The sequence below is a fragment of the Lepisosteus platostomus genome, chromosome 3 (assembly GCF_059453375.1).
Source record: "Lepisosteus platostomus isolate fLepPlt1 chromosome 3, fLepPlt1.hap1, whole genome shotgun sequence".
NCBI classification, from domain to species: Eukaryota; Metazoa; Chordata; class Actinopteri; order Semionotiformes; family Lepisosteidae; genus Lepisosteus; species Lepisosteus platostomus.
Genome location: NC_142613.1, coordinates 58,944,970 through 58,963,199, shown reverse-complemented (window position 1 = coordinate 58,963,199; position 18,230 = coordinate 58,944,970). Strand labels below are relative to the sequence as shown.

The window sequence follows — 18,230 nt, the reverse complement described above, 5'->3', positions numbered from 1 at the left end:
CCTGGCACAAGGAGATATTAAAAATATATGTGAGGACGTCAGCTAGCTGTTCTGCACATTCCTTGAGCACGCGACCAGGTATATTATTGGGTCCAGAAGCCTTATGTGGATAAACTTTGGCTAGTGTCCTCCTCACACCAGCTGCGGACAGGCAAAGCACCTGATCATCGGGGGAAGGGAATGTTCATTGCTTCACATTGTGCATAGAAGTTGTTCAGAACATCCAGGAAGGAGGCATCACTGTCACTGGCAAGTGGGGTAGTGCTGTAATCAGTAATGGCCTGGATGCCCTGCCACATGCGCCGCGTATCTCTGGTGTTCAGGAAGTGGCCATGGATTTTCCGTGTAAAGGTTCGCTTTGCCTTCCTAATGGCACGGTACAGGTTGGTCGTTGCAGTCATAAGGGCTGCCTTGTCGACTGATCTGAATGCAGCATCACGGGTTCTTAGCAGTGCATGGACCTCTGCAGTCAGCCATGGGTTCTGGTTGGCCCGTGTGATGATAAATTTAGAGATAGTGACGTCATCTATACACTTGCTGATGTAGCCAGTCACAGATGCTGCATACTCCTCAAAATTAATAAGACGATCATAGGAAGCAGCCTCCCTGAACATCTTTCAATGTGTGTGCTCAAAACAGTCCTGTAATGCTGAGATGGGTCCATCTGGCCATACTCTGGTCTGTTTCAGAACCGGTTTGGCATGTTTGAGCAGCGGTTTGTATGCTGGAATAAGAGTAGACTGGGTGGGGGAGGGGCACAGCTTTGTATGCATCACGGATATTTTCGTAAACTAAGTCCAGTATGTTTTCCCCTCTGGTTGCAAAGTTAACTTATTGATAAAATTTAGGAAGAACTGTCTTAAGATCCGCATGGTTGAAGTCGCCGGAAAACAATGATAAAGCCGACAGGATGAGCAGTTTTCAGAACGCTGATGGTCCCATAAAGGACTCGCAGTGCCTCTTTAGAATCAGCGCTGGGTGGGATATACACCGTCACAGTAAGAACAGTAATAAATTCCCTTGGTAAGTAGGAGGTTTGACACTTAATCGTTATTAATTCTGATGATGGGCAGTGACTGGAGACTACTGCAGCATTTTTGCACCATTCTTTGTTTGTATAAACACACAAACCACCTCCGCGAGGCTTACTGGTCACTGAAACTTTCCTGTCCGCACGGAAGGAAGTCAGTCCATCTAGCTGAATGGCCATATCCAGAATATTGTGATTTAGCCATGTTTCAGTAAAAAATAAAGACGCAGCACTCCATCTCTCGCTGAGTAGCCAGTTGTAATCTCAAGTAATCCAGTTTGTTCTCCAGAGAACGTACTGTACGTTAGAAAGTAGAATTTACGGGAGAGCCAGTCTGTTAGGATTAGCTTAAAGCCTGGCCTGGATTCCAGACCTGTTGCCTCATTTCTGTTTTCTTTCACACCACTTCTGGCACCTCCTCCCTTGGACAACTGTAACAGGTGGGTCCGCAATTCTGGGACCTGATCCTCACAGTAAGCCAAGGCTACTTAGCTTCTTCATCTTAATACTCGGCGGATAGTCCTTGCATCGTTTTCTAATTTCCAGTAGGGTCAAACCATCGTAGAAGTTTGAAAAATTCGGACAAGACACAACATTTAACACTGGAACAATATTTAGCACAGTTTTTTCCAGACCCGGCTCAGCCACTGCGTCTGTGCGTGCCACCATCTTGGTTACTCTCAAGATCAACCATAATTGCAATAAAACTGCTAACTAAACGAAACGGTTGGTTTTCTAACACTGACAGAAAACACAACAGAAACTCAGCAGTATCAAGACGACGTGTAAATAGGGGCAGAGCTGTGGCTCTGTGGCTAAGGATCTACGCCTGTGGCTGGAAGGTTGCTGGTTCAAATCCCGCAGCCGGCAGAGGTATCCTACTCCGTTGGGCCCCTGAGCAAGGCCCTTAACCCCAATTGCTCCAGGGGTGCTGTACAACAGCTGGCCCTGCGCTCTCCCTGTCCCAAGCTTCTCTCCCTGTCTGTGTGTCTGTGTCTCATGGAGAGCAAGCTGGGTTATGTGAAAAGACGAATTCCTAATGCAAGAAATTGTATAGGGCTAATAAAGTGATGTTATGTTATGTTATACTGTTACGGTACATGTCCAAATTTGCTCTGGCTAGGTGGTGACAATTATCAAAGAAAATTAACACATCCTGCCTTAATAGTATAAAGAGGTGGAGAGTACTGTTGTGCCCAAGCTCTCTCTGCTGACATACCTCTCTGTGCCCTCTCCCTGCTGCAGGTTAAAGAGCAGCGATGGGACAATCTTGTCCATGTGCTGGGGGTCCCAGATGTTGGCCTGCAGCTCATCATTGACAGTCTTCCTCACCACGCCCTGCAGACCTTTGATGCCAGCCATGCGTATCCTATAAGGCACCAAAGTACAACACAACAGCTATAAATGAGAAGGCCCGTTTTTGGTTCTGTTTCAGTCACATAACCAGTACTGATTATTTTTGGAATCCTCCTCTCCTAGTAAGGAACAACTTAAGAATATCCAATCAAACCTGCACTCAGTGAACACAGGGAGAACATGCAAACTCTACTCAAATCAGCATCCAAAATGTTAGTCGGACCCAGGATCCCAGAGCAGAGAGGCAACAGCGCAATTCTTACACCACCGAAGTCACACCCACTGTAGGTGTGATCTCCTCCAAAGGCTAGCAAAGTATTTTTTTTATTTAAAACCAAAAGAGCTAAGCAGGCAGAAATGGGAACTTGAAAAAAGAGGATTCAGCAATACAAAAACCCTTCTCACAAAGAATGAATCCATTAGATGTAGAATTGCATTTTAACGTTCAAACAAAATTGCACTGCTGGTGCCTGGACATGGCTGGCAGGACCTGACTTTGCAAAATAGAGCCCAGTGACTCATGCACAAGTAAAAGTGATTGAAAGCAGATAAGAAATCTCTAATCTCATTGCCAAGATAGGTCAATGTTTCTCTCAGCAGTCCTTATCAATGGTTGTTGCTCAAATATTCAAGAATTAATCTATCCTTGGCGATTTCTCCTTTAGCTTTGTTTTGATAAGAGGACATTTGTGTAACCTGTGTCACATGAGATGAGTGAACATTAGTTAATTTCAAATTCATTTCTCTCCTGAACTCTCAGATGTGATTTTTATGAAACTCAGTTATGCCTTGAAATTGAACAGTCTCACACATAAGTTAAAACCAAAGTATTAGGTACTATTTAATAAATCATTTTTTATTTAAACACTTTTTATACAGTGTTTTTCAAAAGTTAATTAAAGTGAAAAATTTAAATCAAAACTGAAAGCTCAATTTGAATGCTTTATGGGTGAAAGGAGTTACATGTCTGCAAAAACTGCAAACATACATCACTGGAAGAGGGTAAGTAATTTTGCAAGGCATTAAACGGACGGGATTTGAGTTTTCTTCTGAAATCAGCGAAGAATGCACAACATACTGTCATGCAAGACACATTTAAGAGCTGCAATATGGTTTTGATGTGCATCAACAATTTACTTAAATTTTTTACCATTAGTGTTCTCCACTACTCTAACACCTGTAACTGGTCTCAAGTGTTATTGATTCATTGACGGGTCTTCCTTGTCATTCAAAAAATGTTTTTTTTCTCTACACATCCACAAACCTTAAATGCTACTTTTTGTTTTGCAAAATACAGATCTATCAGGATTAACTCTTAACTCTTACAATTTCAGTAAAAGATTGTCATAAAACTGAAAACAGAGAAGGACTAGAATAATGCAAAATGTCTAAGACATTTGCATACAGTAGTTGTGTATCTATTAGTGTTCACTTTCTGTACTTCCTATGTGCAACTGTATCTCAGCAAGATTTCAAGCTTCATCAAAATGTTTATGTATTATATTTATATTATTTATTTAAAGTATAATTATTATTATTTATATTTGTAATTTAAATACCTACTGCAGCAGCCTGATTGCTTAACTGCCTGAACAGAGGAAAAACTATTGAATAAATGCACATGCAGCTGTCCGCAGTTCAAATGCAATGCATACAGAACTAGGGGAAATGTTACTGATGTTCCGATAAGGAGGTTATTTTGAAAAAGGTGCACAAGATATGCGGATCAAATTCAACAAATGTACTGTACCTTCAAGTACTGGAATTGTATTTCACATTACTGTAGCCTTATTATATTCACAAACATAAAACTAGTGCTCTTGATATTCTACTTATAAAAAACAGTGATTCATACATCAATAATTAGTTTAATGCTTCATAATTAAAGAGATAGGTTTAGAGAAGGTGTTAAAGTAGAGAGGACCCAGATGCATCAATCGATCTCTATGGAAGTGGAAACAGAGTTAAGTTTCATTCTTTCCTGTAAATTAAATTAATGTTTATCAACTTTACCACTAAAAGAAAAGTGGACATCAAAGGTGAATTGCACTGTAAGATCCTAGTTAGCACTGTTAGTCATTAGTTTATGGTTATTTATTTTATAACAGTTTTGCCATTGTTAAAAGTAGAGTTGTTAACACTGATGTACTGAAAAAAATATTCCTATCCAAGTATTTTGGAAATGCCATGGTTTTGTTCAATGTTTAAAAAAAACAAAAAAACACACCACTAAAATTTAGAAAAATACATTTAAATAAATTCACTAAAGACATACTCCTAAGTGCATTTTGTTTGAGCAAGAAGAAATGTTTCATGTAACATGACCCATGGAACAGCATATATTGGATAAGAGAACAGATGACCACAGCAGCAAGCCCCATTCTTAATCACAGGCTGCCTCAGACTTACTTTATGCGAATATCAGGGTCTTCATAACTGGAGTGACACATCTCGCTGAAACGGGACACAAAGAAGTCATAGCTCCGGTGGTAAGAGGGCGTGTCCTCTTCAATATTCGCAAACTTCACAAACTGGAAAGAGAGAGAAGTGACTGTTTCTACTTCAATTCACGTGTTCTGCATCTGAGAGCGGGTCCCCACTGCTCTTCTTTTAAGACCATAATTTTACAACTGCCTTACTTATACTAAGACTGCTTATAGACTGTATTACATAATAAAGAAAGAGTATGCTACTTTGTGTGCCCTGTTTCTAACCACTGGTATACAGTGCCTTGTGAAAGTATTCACCCCCTTCCAATGACGTTCCATTTTTGTTGAGTTGCAAATAATTTATTTATACATATTTTTAAGTCAATATTTTCAATCAAAATTTTATTGCTCAAATTGAACATTTTTATAGGGGAAGTTAGAGCATAGTGAAGCCAGCTGAGTGAACTTCCTTGATGGAAAGTACACCAGCAGTGCCCCCACCAGGTAAGACAGAAAAGACAGCAGAAGGGGACCTGCAGTGCTATACATTAAAAAGAATATTCAGTTTGAGGAACTTAAGGAAGAGGAATCAAGAATCCCTGAATCTATGTGGGTCAGATTCATTAAAAGAATTTCAAAGGCATATTAATTAGGAGTATGTTAAAGCCCACCAGGAATATAGACCATCATGGTTAGAAATTTAAGAAAAAATTCTTAATTAAAGATAACATTATGAATTAGAAATATTGACATAGAAGAGGCCATACACAAGTATGGTGTATTTAGATTTTCAGAAGGCTTTTAAAGCTCACCATAAAAGATTAATCCTCAAATTACAGGCAGAAGACATTCATGGATATGTACAGTATGTAACTGGATTGAGAACTGGTTAATAAATAGGGAAAAAAAGAATACAGATAAAAGGTTAGTATTCCAATTACGTGATGTAATTAAGTTGTACCACAGGGATGTGTACTAGGATATTGCTAATTGCTAATTTATTAAAATAACCTAGATTCTGGTATAGTTAGTAAATTAGTCAAGTGTGCAGATGATACCATATTAGCTAACACTGTAGAAGGAGCAGATGAAATTAAAAAAGATTTAGTGAAAATTCAAGACTGGGCAAACACCTGACATATGAAATTTGTTGAGTGCAGGATTTCCGGATTTATAAAAAAAATATAAACCACACACTGAAAAACACAGAGCTAAAAGAGGTTATCTATGAAAAAGACACTTTCCACACAATATTGGGAAGCAGTAAATAGGCACATATAATGTTAGGCTATATAGTCAAGAGTGTATAATTCCAATCAAAGGATGCAATGTTAAAATTAAAATGCACAAATTAGACCTCATTTAGAATGCTGTGTAAAAGTTTGGTTACAACGTTAACAAAAAATCAAGAATAAGTCCTCAGTAAAGCAACCAGATGTATTCTGGGACTTCATGGAATGTTCTACAATAAATAACTAAAGTAACTGAACCACTGCAGTCCTGAACAGAGATTATTACAGTGGGACTTGATAAAAGTAGCAAAAATTCTCAAAATATTGACAAATAGCCCACAGGACGTCTTCAAGGATCAGTGAAACCTGAACAAGAGGACAAAAGAGGAAACTACATGCACTGTATAGAAGTGCATTTAAAAGTGAGAAGAGGAGGCACTTCATACCTCAGAAACAAGCCACCCAGCCATGTGGTTGAAGCCAATACTGTGGCTTGATTCAAGAAATGGCTGCACAAGATCCTTGGATCAATTATCTACTAAGTACCAGATGGGCTGAAAGGCCTCCTCTCATTTGTAGCTATTCTTAAGTTCTTATGTTCCACCTAATTAAGAACATGGCATTGTTTTTTTGATTGGTAATACAACCAGAAATAATCCCATCAAGTATTCTTGAATGCTCATTTACTCATTCACTCATCATCCAAGATTCAGACCGACATCTGTTATGCTCACAGCCCTTGTTTAAAGAAGTACTTCCTGTTCCCACACTTCAAATCAGATGCTCTTTCAATTTGTGCCTCTGGCCTTCTATTTCTCTTTTTAAATTCAAATTAAAAGTCTGGGAGTTTGCTTATCCCTTTAAGAATCCTGAAAACATGAATAATCCCTGTCTGAATCTTTACTCTTCTTGACCACCAGGCTTTTTGATGTAAATGCTAACTCAAACTTATTGTTAATGTGAGTACCCTTCATCATTCTTCCTGAACTCACACTGATCTTTAACGTGAGTTGAGTGAAAAGACTAAATTTCTGTTCAGTCTGGTTTAACAAAGTACTTTCTTTTGGCGCCTCTTTCGCAGAAAGCCTAAAGTCAGATTATGTGATTTACAAAACAGGGTGATGGATGCTGTTGCTGCCCTGAAAGCAAACCTAGGATTTTTTTTTAGCCTGCGAGTCCCAGACTATTCGGTACTTTGTTTTAACCCCCAATAAATTTGTATTTTTGACTATTAAATATTTGAAATTTCAGTGCCCAATTCGTGCAGATATTCTCACAAAAACAATTCTCTTTGTTGGTTCCTTCTATATTATGTGACTTTTGCCAAGATAATGTGAACAAGCACCTACAATACAAGTGTTTTCTTCTATCAGAGGTAAGTTGTGGCTCTTTCATTACACAAATGGAGCATTTTAGGTTATCCATTGGTTTCAGTATGAATTACTTTGACATACAGTAACAAAAGAGGGAACTCTTTATGAATTAAAGAATGAAAAAGTACCACATTCATTTTTTTTACTTTCAGTATACCGTATACAAACTGACAAGAATTACAGTCCTCAATGGAGTTTAATAATAATTGCTCAAAAAACATTCCAATAGTTTTTTTTCATTGGAAAATGATAAGGAAAGAGTACATTTAATATATAGTACTCATGTAATCAAAATAACTAATTAGGGAAATGTTTTTTACAACACTACTGTATACAGTATGTACTGACCATGTCTAAGCACATCTGGTATCCCAGCTGCAATCTAGAATTCATCTGTTTTTCTTTGTGACTGAATCTTATATGGTACAAATTATTTTTTTCTCCACTGTGTTTAACACAGTTTTCACAGTATCCAATCTCTTTTATCCCCTTTAAAGTTTGTAATTGGTTTGCTGTTGATGGCTAGCTCATGTGTGATCACTTAACATTGCTTCCGCAATAGGACAGTAATTCTAGACTTCTGTAGCACAATATTACGAGCCGAAAAGAGTATCTGATCACTAATTAAATTCCATCCTATCATCAAACAAGAAAAAATAAAAAAATGCACCACTGGCAAGACACCCTCACAGTGTAAAATTGAAATTTTATGTCTGACAGTAATGATTTTCACAATATATGTTTGTGTCATTTTATCTGTTCAGCTGAAGCAAAACTCAATTCGCTGCAGATAATGTTCTCTGCAGACCATTTGGAAATGTAATGCCACAACAAATGTTCATCAATTATTTCTTCATTATGTCCATTACGCCTTTACCATCCATCCATCCATTTTCTAACCACATAATCCAATACAGGGTCATGGGGGAGGCAGAGCCAGTGCATTGCAGAGACCTTTAGCGTTGTTTTCAAAAATACTAAACTCGCCTTTTTCCATAAAAAAATCATTTAGCCTGCATGTGGCCCAAAAGTAAGACGAGACACAAAAATGCAGAGTGACTTACCTTAAAAAAAGAAATACTCTTACTCTTCATTAAAGCTTTTAATTAATAAATGCTAAGAGCTTCAGCCAAAAAACAGTCTTGTGGGATATCAGCCGCAACTAAAATCCATAATAGAATGCGGCTGGTTTCAATTAAATTTATCACCTAACATTTAAAACAGAAATGCTGGTCAGTATGTCACTACTGCAATTGTCTTTTGTGTCTTCAAAATGAATACGTAAAAGACAAAAGGTATTCAAGCAATAAAACATTACTCAACCACCATCAAGGACAAGCCAAACCCGTGGGAAATTAAGTTTAATTTAGATAAATATAGATATCTCAAAAAAGCTTGTTATAAATATAAGGTGAGTGGCACTAGTGTGAGGATGTTACTCATACTGGAAGGATTTCAATATCGCAGCCGAATGGGGGAGGCAATTACAAAGGCCAACAAAATATGAAGATGAAAAATGAAAAGTGTGTAATGTAATCTAAAATAGCATCAAGCACTATGCAAATAAAGGGATGTTGGAATTACACAACACATTTGTCGACATGGTACAAAAAAGATACTGCTAATCTGGAATTGGTTTGTGGATAGTAATAAGGTTACCTTAACACCAGATACTAAATTACTAAAGTGCAGGAATTCAAAGTGAACTGAATAGCTTTGGGAGATGAGCAATTAATGCCACCTCTCAACTATGTATTAATCAGAAAAAAGTCAGAAGCTCAAAGAAGATATGAAGTTAAACTCAGCATAATTGGCAGATTTGTACATAAAACTTTTGCACCACTTTTTCCAATCACTGGATTGCTCCAAATACATTTTCATAATGAAGACATTCAAGCTTCTTGCATTAGTGCTTGTTGTAGAAAATTGTCCACGTAACACCAAAGAATCACTCACCGAGTTGGTGCCCAGTATTTGTAGGTTGGGTTTATCTGCCTCCAGCAGCTTGCGTACCATCTTCAGAAAGCTCTCAACAAAGAGGTTAATGCTCTGACAATGACATGCCATCAGTAACTGGTCAAGAGCTTCCATTGCAATACAGACATACCTGTCAAGAGTGAAAAGCACAGAAAATAAGGCCTTCTGTACTAAACTCTAGAAATATGTCAGACTACCATTCAACACATTTTAAGAGAAAGGCTGTTGTGATGATGACTTTTTCTACTTTCTGCAGTCATAATAACAAAAGGTGCAATTTAAATGAGCTCATTATCCATCCATCCATTTCCTATCTGCTTTATCCAATCTAGAATCATGGGGGAGCCACAGCTCATCTTGGCAAGCCATGGCAGCAAGGTGGGATAGACCCTGGATGGGACGCCAGTCTATTGCAGGGCACACATAGACACACACACTCACACCAGGGCCAAGTTTCCCAGAAGCCAATTAACCCACCAGTATGTCTTTGAACTATGGGAGGAAACCAGAGCACCCAGAGAAAACCCATGCAACCACGGGGCCTGTGCGGATATCAGCACAGGAAATTGAACCCAGGGCCCAAGAAATATCAAGCACGGCACCACTGTGCCATCATGAGTTTATTACATTGACCTTAATTATTTTTACTAGGGGTGAATAAGAAATATTGGCCTAATATTTTATATCTGTATAACTTGAAAGTAACTTGAAAAATCTGTAGCCAGATTTCTTCCAAAAAGAAATAAAACAGTGTTGCAGTTTGTTCCATGGCAGATTAAAGCTGAGGCTCACCCGTATCGATGCCTGGCCACATCTCGGGACAGCCTCTCGGAGAGGTATGCTCCAATGCGGTCTAGTTTCTCAGGGGCAGAGAGAGCGTAGAAGGTCAGCTTCTCCATGTTGGCTTTGACAAGGCCGTCCTGGGCAGAGAGGGAGGATAGAGGGTCAGCATCTCACTATCACAGAGGAGAGAGGGGGTCAGTATATCACTGTCATTTTCTCATACTTGACAGAGAGCAGGAGTGAGGATCAGTATTTCGCTTCCTTTTCATGTGACACTCCTGTACCTGAGGTCTTGGAATCAAGAGAAAGAATAATCATGAAATAGACTGTCTGTTCATGTTTATTTTCTCATTCTAAAGAAATTTTGATTTGATTTTTTTAAATTTGAACACTTAATTGTTTGTTTTTCACTTGGACTCTCTTACTAACTTTATTCTCCACATATCTTTCTTTTAGTTTTCATTAGGTTCTCCTCCTTCTTTTCTAGTTTAAATGTTTTGAGATATTCTATAGATTCTTGTGCCAAGACTGCACTGTTAAAGTTTTTCATAACTTGCAGCCCTTCCAATCTTATAGCTAATAATCAATAGCAATGCAGCTGTAATGAAGCAGTTTGGAAGGGTTGCAATTTGAATAGTCCTGCCTTAACAAATCACAGTAAAATGCATAACTGTTGTGATTTTCACACATTAAAAAAACATTGCAACCAATTTAAAAAAATGCAACCAATTCTATTGGTTCCAGTAGTATATTAAATCTGTGTCTGGGAACATATTTTAATCTCAAAGTCGTGAGGACTGTGAAAAATTCTGATAAGAAGTTCAACTTAACCTTTATAAATTATTAAATGCAGCACATTACGAAAACTGTGAAACCATTCATCCATTAAGGAACCCAAGTGAAATTATAAGCTAAACATACAAACTGACACCTTCCCTTTCAAAACCAAGTTCACTTGCCTCAGGGTCTTCAGGAAAGATATTGTCCACAAGTCTCTTGTAACGGGGTCTTAGGGCCCCACAGCAACCACAGACTCCTGAAATAGAGAGTGAAAACAATTAGGAAATGCAGGTACAGATGTTAAGGGTTCGATTTCTGGTTTGTAAAAAATAACTGACTGGTAGCAATGACTATCTTCCACTCTAAAAACATGTGGTTTAGAAAGCCTGATTGCTCAAACTTCTACCTTCAGTAGCATTTCTAGGCAATGTAATATTCACAATGAAATACTGTACGTTTACTTCCAAAGGAAAGCTTTTGTTCTTATGATCAAATGTACTGCTTTGTTAGAATTGTTTTCTCCATATGGAAAAAAAAACATCCAAATGGAAAGCACAAACATAATATACTCTAGACTAGAGCAAGAGCTATCTCTGACATTTTTACTTTTTTAGGACAAAACAACTGTGTAATCATTGGGATATCCCTTAAAATCCCAGTCTTAACAAACTTTCCTAGAACTCGTACAGTATATTACTTTGCCTTTTCTTATGGCCAAAAGAAAAATGTTAAGGAATCAGTGTGGAGACTGGGGATAGAAAGTCTAGCATCAATACTGCAAATAATTCTAACACCACTTACTGCAGAGCTGTTTCGTGTGACTTTGTTTTTACAAATAATCATTGTGTCTTTAAATGACTCAACCTTTTTCGGTGACAAACTTCTTTCCCTTGATTAAATGTTTTGGCCAGATTTTATTGTGCTTCATGTCTATAAGTGGTGAGAATAATCAACCATCACTAAACCAAGATATAGTATGCAGTTAAAATTCATACTACTGCAAGGGTGTTCCGGGGGAGGGAGATGATGGCGCTGGATATCAGAGACCGCTAAAGCATTAAAAGCCAAGTAATCTGAGTGAGTCATTGATGCTGCAGCACTTTAATCCAAGCTCACCAGCATAAACAGGTAGGCATCCATCAATTATCAGAAAGCTGCTTATTTCTGGTGAAAAACATGGAAACCTGGAGTCTAGCCCAGAAGCACAGGATACAAGGTTTAGTTTATCATATGGTACACATATACTCACAAGCACAACTTAAAGATACCAGCTAACGCTGGCATGTGAGAGAAAACTGGAATACTACGCAAAAGCCCCCATGAACACAAGGGGAACATTCAAACTCCACTAGAATCTAATCCATCCCAGAACGCAAGACCAGTAAGGCAGCAGCAATAATCACCACATCACCAACAATGGGGGCAACAAAATTTCCTGAGGGGCAAGATCTCACTGCTCATGTAAGAATATGGAATCTCATGAGATATTAAACTTCTTTAGGGATTTCTCACATGAAATTGCCCAAATAGAAGTTAAAACAGAGTAGGAATTGAGGAGCCACTCAGAAAAGTGTCTGTCTGTTGCAATCCTAGGCCAGGAAGCATCCTCATAACTGCATTTCAAGACAATGAACCTCTAAAAGGAGGATGCAGCAGAATTAGAATATAATATTTCAATCTATATTATATTATATCTATATTATATTACATAAATCTCTGAGTGAAGGCTCCAGTTCAAGGCTGGATTACAGTGGACTAACAGCCCTGGGAGCAACTGCCAGAGGAGGAGAAAAGATACTGTAGCTTTGCCCAGCTGACATCTTGTGAGTGAGAAGAAATCCTAAAAGAAGTCTGAGAAGCTCAGACTGTCACATCTGGTTGGATTTCTGGGTCTGGAGACAATGTGTCTTAATGCATGCGATGTGGGAGACTTAGGGATAGAAAGTCTGGTTGCAGTCTCCTGCACATTATAGAGCACTTCTAGGCCAGAGAAACAACTCTAATCTCAGATAAAACATGCCAAAGACAATTCAGAAGAGCAGCACACTATGCATCATTGGCCCATAAACCTACTGTTTAAGACTACTGTTTGATCTACAGGGGTACAAGCAGTATCCTTTATATAGCACACTAGGGAGAACAAAATAAACACAAAAGCTGCATGGAGAGTTTTGTCCAGTGTTCAATTTCTTTAAAAACAACTTTTAATTTGTAGTCTTTTACATTCTGGGGTACAGTTAAAAAATCTGTTCCAAAGTTTGGAAGCCAGTAGTTAATAGCTTATGATAACAAGGCAACTTTAATGTTTCCCTTTTCAATTACAAAACCATCTGCAGAATTATAAACAACTGTCGTTGAGGTCTAATTCTGTAGTTCCGATTTTTAAAGAGTTGCGCATTTGACACAGATTGCTTTTTGGTTGAGTCACTTGTATCAGAAAAAACTCACATGGGCAATAAATGTGACTGAACGGTGCAGTGATTCCTCATACCCAGAGGCCAGATACATCACAGTGGTGGGTGATGCTTATACTCTGCTTAATATTACAATACAGTCTAAGGCACAAGACTGTCATTACACATTAACAATTTAGTTCCATGTTGGATACTTGAGTATTGTTTTGTGCTGGCTTGATGCAGCTCCTACAGATAAGATAATCTGTTCAGAAAACAGTTAACATACTTGCTGCACAGTGCATACAGGGTGAAAAAAATGTGTTTCAGGGCAACATAGGCCATAGGTTTATCCAACATACCTTACTTATGAATTGAATATTTTCAACAAATCACTCTGCAACTCTATTTTCAAAAAATGAGACAACTGTACAGTTCATGTAAAGACACCTTTGAAGTTTACCCCCAATTATAATTAGCCACAGTGGGTGTACCACAGTTCTGGCTATTTAAGCTATATTGTAATGTTTTCTACGGGATGCCCATCCAAAATTATGATACAAGACTGCATAGCAGACATCCATTTCAAGTTCCTGGAACCAGAACTGAAATGCCAGCAGTACCTCACTGGTAGGTGGAAACTGAACATGAAAATCAAGGAAGCCAAGTCAGAGCTAAGTGGTCCACTATCTCCCACCAATAAAGCCTTAAACACTCACCAGTGTAGTTTGCAGTGTGTGACCTCACTTTATCATGCAGCAAGATGTAATAAACACCACAGTAAGAGTAAATCCTTTTTTGCACTCAGCAAATACATACTTTGTGGCACTCCAGTGTACAACACCCAGGAGAAATGTTAAATTTGTCTTCCCAAGCAATTAAACTTTCCCACCTGAGCAAGAGGTGCTTGGACACCCAGGTTGCTGTCAACCTGAATGTCCATTTTACCACATTCAGACAAAATCCACTCCTGCGTGTGTTAGCTTTGCATACCAAATTAAATTACGCTGCTTGCCACAGTTTGACCATGTTTGTGAAAGGCCGGCCTTTACAATCTGACACCTGGCACTACCAGGAACAGGTGACTTTCTCCACTGAGCTCATAACCAATAGGAGTATGGCATCGTAAATACCTTTGATAACACAGTGGGGGTAACTTGTTGTTTACCATGAGAGGTCAATTAAAAATCGATCTATTTACTCTCCCATTAGTGAAACATGGACAAATGCCTTTCCTATCTAACCCAAAATTTCATAGATTAGCCAAAACAATATCAAAATAAAACTGGCCACACATAGTTTCAGTATTTCCAATATAGTGCAAAAAATATCTCCCCAAGCTACCATGCAGATTAAGTAAAATATAGAATATCTCAGATAGCCCTTTTGAAGCCCTTTTCTGGGGCCCCACAGTAAAGAAAACATACTGTATAGCCTAGAAGAAGTACTTCTAAGGTTTGAAAATGGTTTTAAAACATTCAAACTTTCAATGAAATTTTAATGGGCTGATCTTATACATGTGAGTAGGAGACACAAGTTAGACTTGATAAAGTCTTTCTCTAATCATAATAATTTAATCAAACTAATTAAACCGATTTCTGGTACCCATCCAAAAAAAATGATTTATGAAATAATGATATTCCCAGGTGTTCCAAGATATATCATCTACCAACTACCACTTTCCACCTTCTGTTTGCTTCTAAGAGACAAGGTACTGTGTATTTTTTGTCACTGTTTCTGTATAACAAGTAGTAAAAGCATTGCAATATCTAGCCTAGTCATGCATACTGACCTATTTCTTTTAAAATTTAAATAGGAAAATAACACTGCAAACAAAAACATTTTAGAGTAATTACTTGTATGAAAATACATAAATATAAATTGGGCAAAAAAAAATTTTGTTCAGTGCCATTAAGCCTTTGTAATTGTGGATTACACAAAATCAGGCCTGTTTTAATCTTCTTCTGAAATGGGGAAAATGTGGCCTGGCCAACATGCTTTTCCTTCTCACACAGACGATCTTCTGAGAACACGTGTTGTAAAAAAAACAGGGATTTCTCTTCAAGCAGAATTGGCATGCAGCAATGCTATATTTAGCTGTTAACACGGGTACTCATGAAAAAGCTTTTTAGTAACATTTCACAGTTCTGATGAGATTCCAAGGATGTTCCTCACACTGCAAACAAAAAATAGAATGTAATGGTATAGCACAAGAAAACAAAATAATATATTGCCATACCATATGGATTTTGTTACAGTTTACAAATCCACGGATGCCAGAATTTTGCAAACAGCAAGCAAACTTCAGAATCAGGCACTATATAATACAAGCCTTCCTTGGCCATGAGGGAAAAAGTTTGGTTAACAGAGAGTGTGATGTTCTCTATTTGACAATCCCAAGATATTTAAAACATCAGGGGACTCTGTAGGCAGTACAGATCAGTAAGCCCGTACAACAGCTTTCATCCTCAGATACTGTAAAAGTGAAAGGAACACAAATCTTTAAGATCTAATCCAAATTCCTTTAAAAGCAACAGACAAAGAAACCAAGGTATCTTGGGGATTTCATTTTCATTGTACAGTGAGTATTCCAAAGGTAGAGGAAAACACTTGTGAAAACCTATTTTCATATAAAAAAGACAAATGGGTGGCTACAGGGGTTAGCATTATTGTCTCCCTGCTCAGGGACCCTGGGTTCAATTCCTGAGCTGCTATCTGCATGGAGTTTGTGTGTTTGCATGTGTTTCCTCCCACAGTCCAAAGACATACTGGAAGGTTAACTGGCTTCTGGGGAAAGTGACTTTGATGTGCGTGTCTGTGTGTGCACTGCAACTGAGTGGCGTCCAGTCAAAGGTGCATCCTGCTTAGTGCTTGTTGCTTGTTAGTATTGGCTCCAATTCCCCCATAATTCTGCACTGCAGGAAGTGGTTCAAAGATGGATGGATGGGAAAAGATTATTTACACCTTCAGCAAAATTAGCTTTTCAGATTTTCTTTGTTCCAATTATAGGGACTAAAATTATGCTACACTCATCTTTACATTTCATTACAAATTTCCCTCTTTCTGTCAAAATAGTCTAGACAAGTTTCAGAACCCCAGCTTTACCTTTAACACACTAGAAGGAGGTTCCATGGTAAAACCAACAAAAACAAAACCTAAAATAAGGACAGACTGATGGATTGAGGCCAAGCTGAAGAACACTTAAGGATGACCCTGCTAGAAGGAGACTGCAGGATGACACACATAATGACAGTGATTGACAAACACATATACTGTAGTCTTTGACCTTGACTGAAGCCTAGGGGACAGCTGCATGTTTGCTCATATTTTTGAGCAATATTAAATGTCACGGGACAGTGTTCTGTAATTCTTTCAGTTCTCCATGGAAACTCTACCACCACAAAACTGATCTGTTTTGACTGCTTTGGCCCATATCCCGGTTTTGTTTTATCATTGTAACCCCTTCCACTCAAAGGAGCGTCTGAAACTCTACTAAACTTTCCTATATTCTCACAATGTTCTTTCTGTTGGCTGGTATTCATAGATCATGAAAATTGAAGGGCTTTCAGTCATTGTGTCACAGAACTTCACCTTAATGCTGTCTGCTGACTGCATTTCTACCTGTGTGACAGTGGACTGAACTGGGAAGGCAAGGGGAGATGATAGCTTACAAGCACAGCAGGGCTGCCTTACAAACACATACACAAATTAAATCAACCACTCCAAATCTGAAGAATATAAACTGCGACCCACGGACATAGAATTGAATTCTCTTTTGGCCTGAATTATTCAGTCATTTTCATGTCTGGCTCTCGTCCATAACAATGGCTAGCGGATGTTACCACAAAAAGACTCTTCTCTACTTATTATCCTTGCACTGATCATGTTAAGCTCTAACGTACCAGTTTACTTCTTGAAAGAAAGAAAAAAGAAAAGTCTGGGCTGAAGTCATAAAGAACTGTTTGGTTTACGCATTGTGCTATAAAACCCTTAGAGGGGCATAGAAGGTACAGTATATACAGAAGGATATAAAGTATTATATTTTGTGCACTTTCATATTTAAATATTTCAAGGTACTCTAATCTTATGGAATCTTAGGGAACATAGACAATTCTATCATAATGTGAAGGCCTTTTGAAACTACTGATGCACTCACCTTAAATTCATAGTGGTTGTCTTGTTTGATTGGTTAAACAACAGAAGAAGAGGCCTGTTTTTATCCTGGGACAAGTGTTACAGAACACTGGTCCAAGTAATGGCAGTAACAGATGTCACATCACTGCTATAGGTAAGGATGTGAAAGATGCTATACAGAAACAAGAACTAGAAAAAGAAAATGTTTGCAGATAAATATGTTCTGTTTCTACAGGTCAGAAAGCTGCATATGATAAAAGAGACTTTTATGATACAGTGCAGTCAGATGCTCAGATTTACCGAGAATTAAACGACCTATGCCAAGGTGTGGAAGAACAGCAATTGCATGTTTGAAATGTCATAAGTGCTTTTGTTCTATTTTTATGTTTGGCTTCTGAGTACTGAATGTACTTAAAGATACTGAATCTTTCATCAAACTGCAGTGGTGGGGGTAACTGTAAAGCACTTGTAGGAGAACAGAACAGTTATCATGCTTAGAATTGTTCCAGTCTAAACGTACCAAATATAACAGTGCACACTGCTGTCTAAAATGAAAGAGAAAATATCAGCCTAAACACCTCAGTATTTCTTGTTCACTCTACCTGTGGCTGCATAAGCTATGCCTGAGTTGCAAGTGCAACCAATCGATCAATCAAGATGAATGGCATGAAAGAAGAGATGAAGTAATTTATATTGCACCACTCATCTCCTTTAGACAAAGCATTTCCAAACACTTTGTACTT

At 38.2% G+C, this 18,230-nt stretch overlaps 1 protein-coding gene across 4 annotated transcripts in view; it reads right to left on the bottom strand.

Moving 5' to 3' along the window:
- efr3ba (EFR3 homolog Ba (S. cerevisiae)) overlaps positions 1-18,230 on the bottom strand; it is a 59,729-nt gene that overhangs the window by 26,554 nt on the left and 14,945 nt on the right. For 3 of the 4 annotated variants that reach the window (XM_088626213.1, XM_088626212.1, XM_088626214.1), the window contains 5 exons: positions 11,140-11,216; positions 10,190-10,317; positions 9,377-9,527; positions 4,796-4,917; positions 2,250-2,399 (listed from right to left, as the gene is read on the bottom strand). In XM_088626213.1, the coding sequence (XP_088482339.1) occupies positions 2,250-2,399; positions 4,796-4,917; positions 9,377-9,527; positions 10,190-10,317; positions 11,140-11,216 (628 nt within the window). Of the gene's footprint in view, positions 1-2,249; positions 2,400-4,795; positions 4,918-9,376; positions 9,528-10,189; positions 10,318-11,139; positions 11,217-18,230 lie in introns of those variants that run through there. The other variant, XM_088626216.1, reaches the window with a different exon arrangement.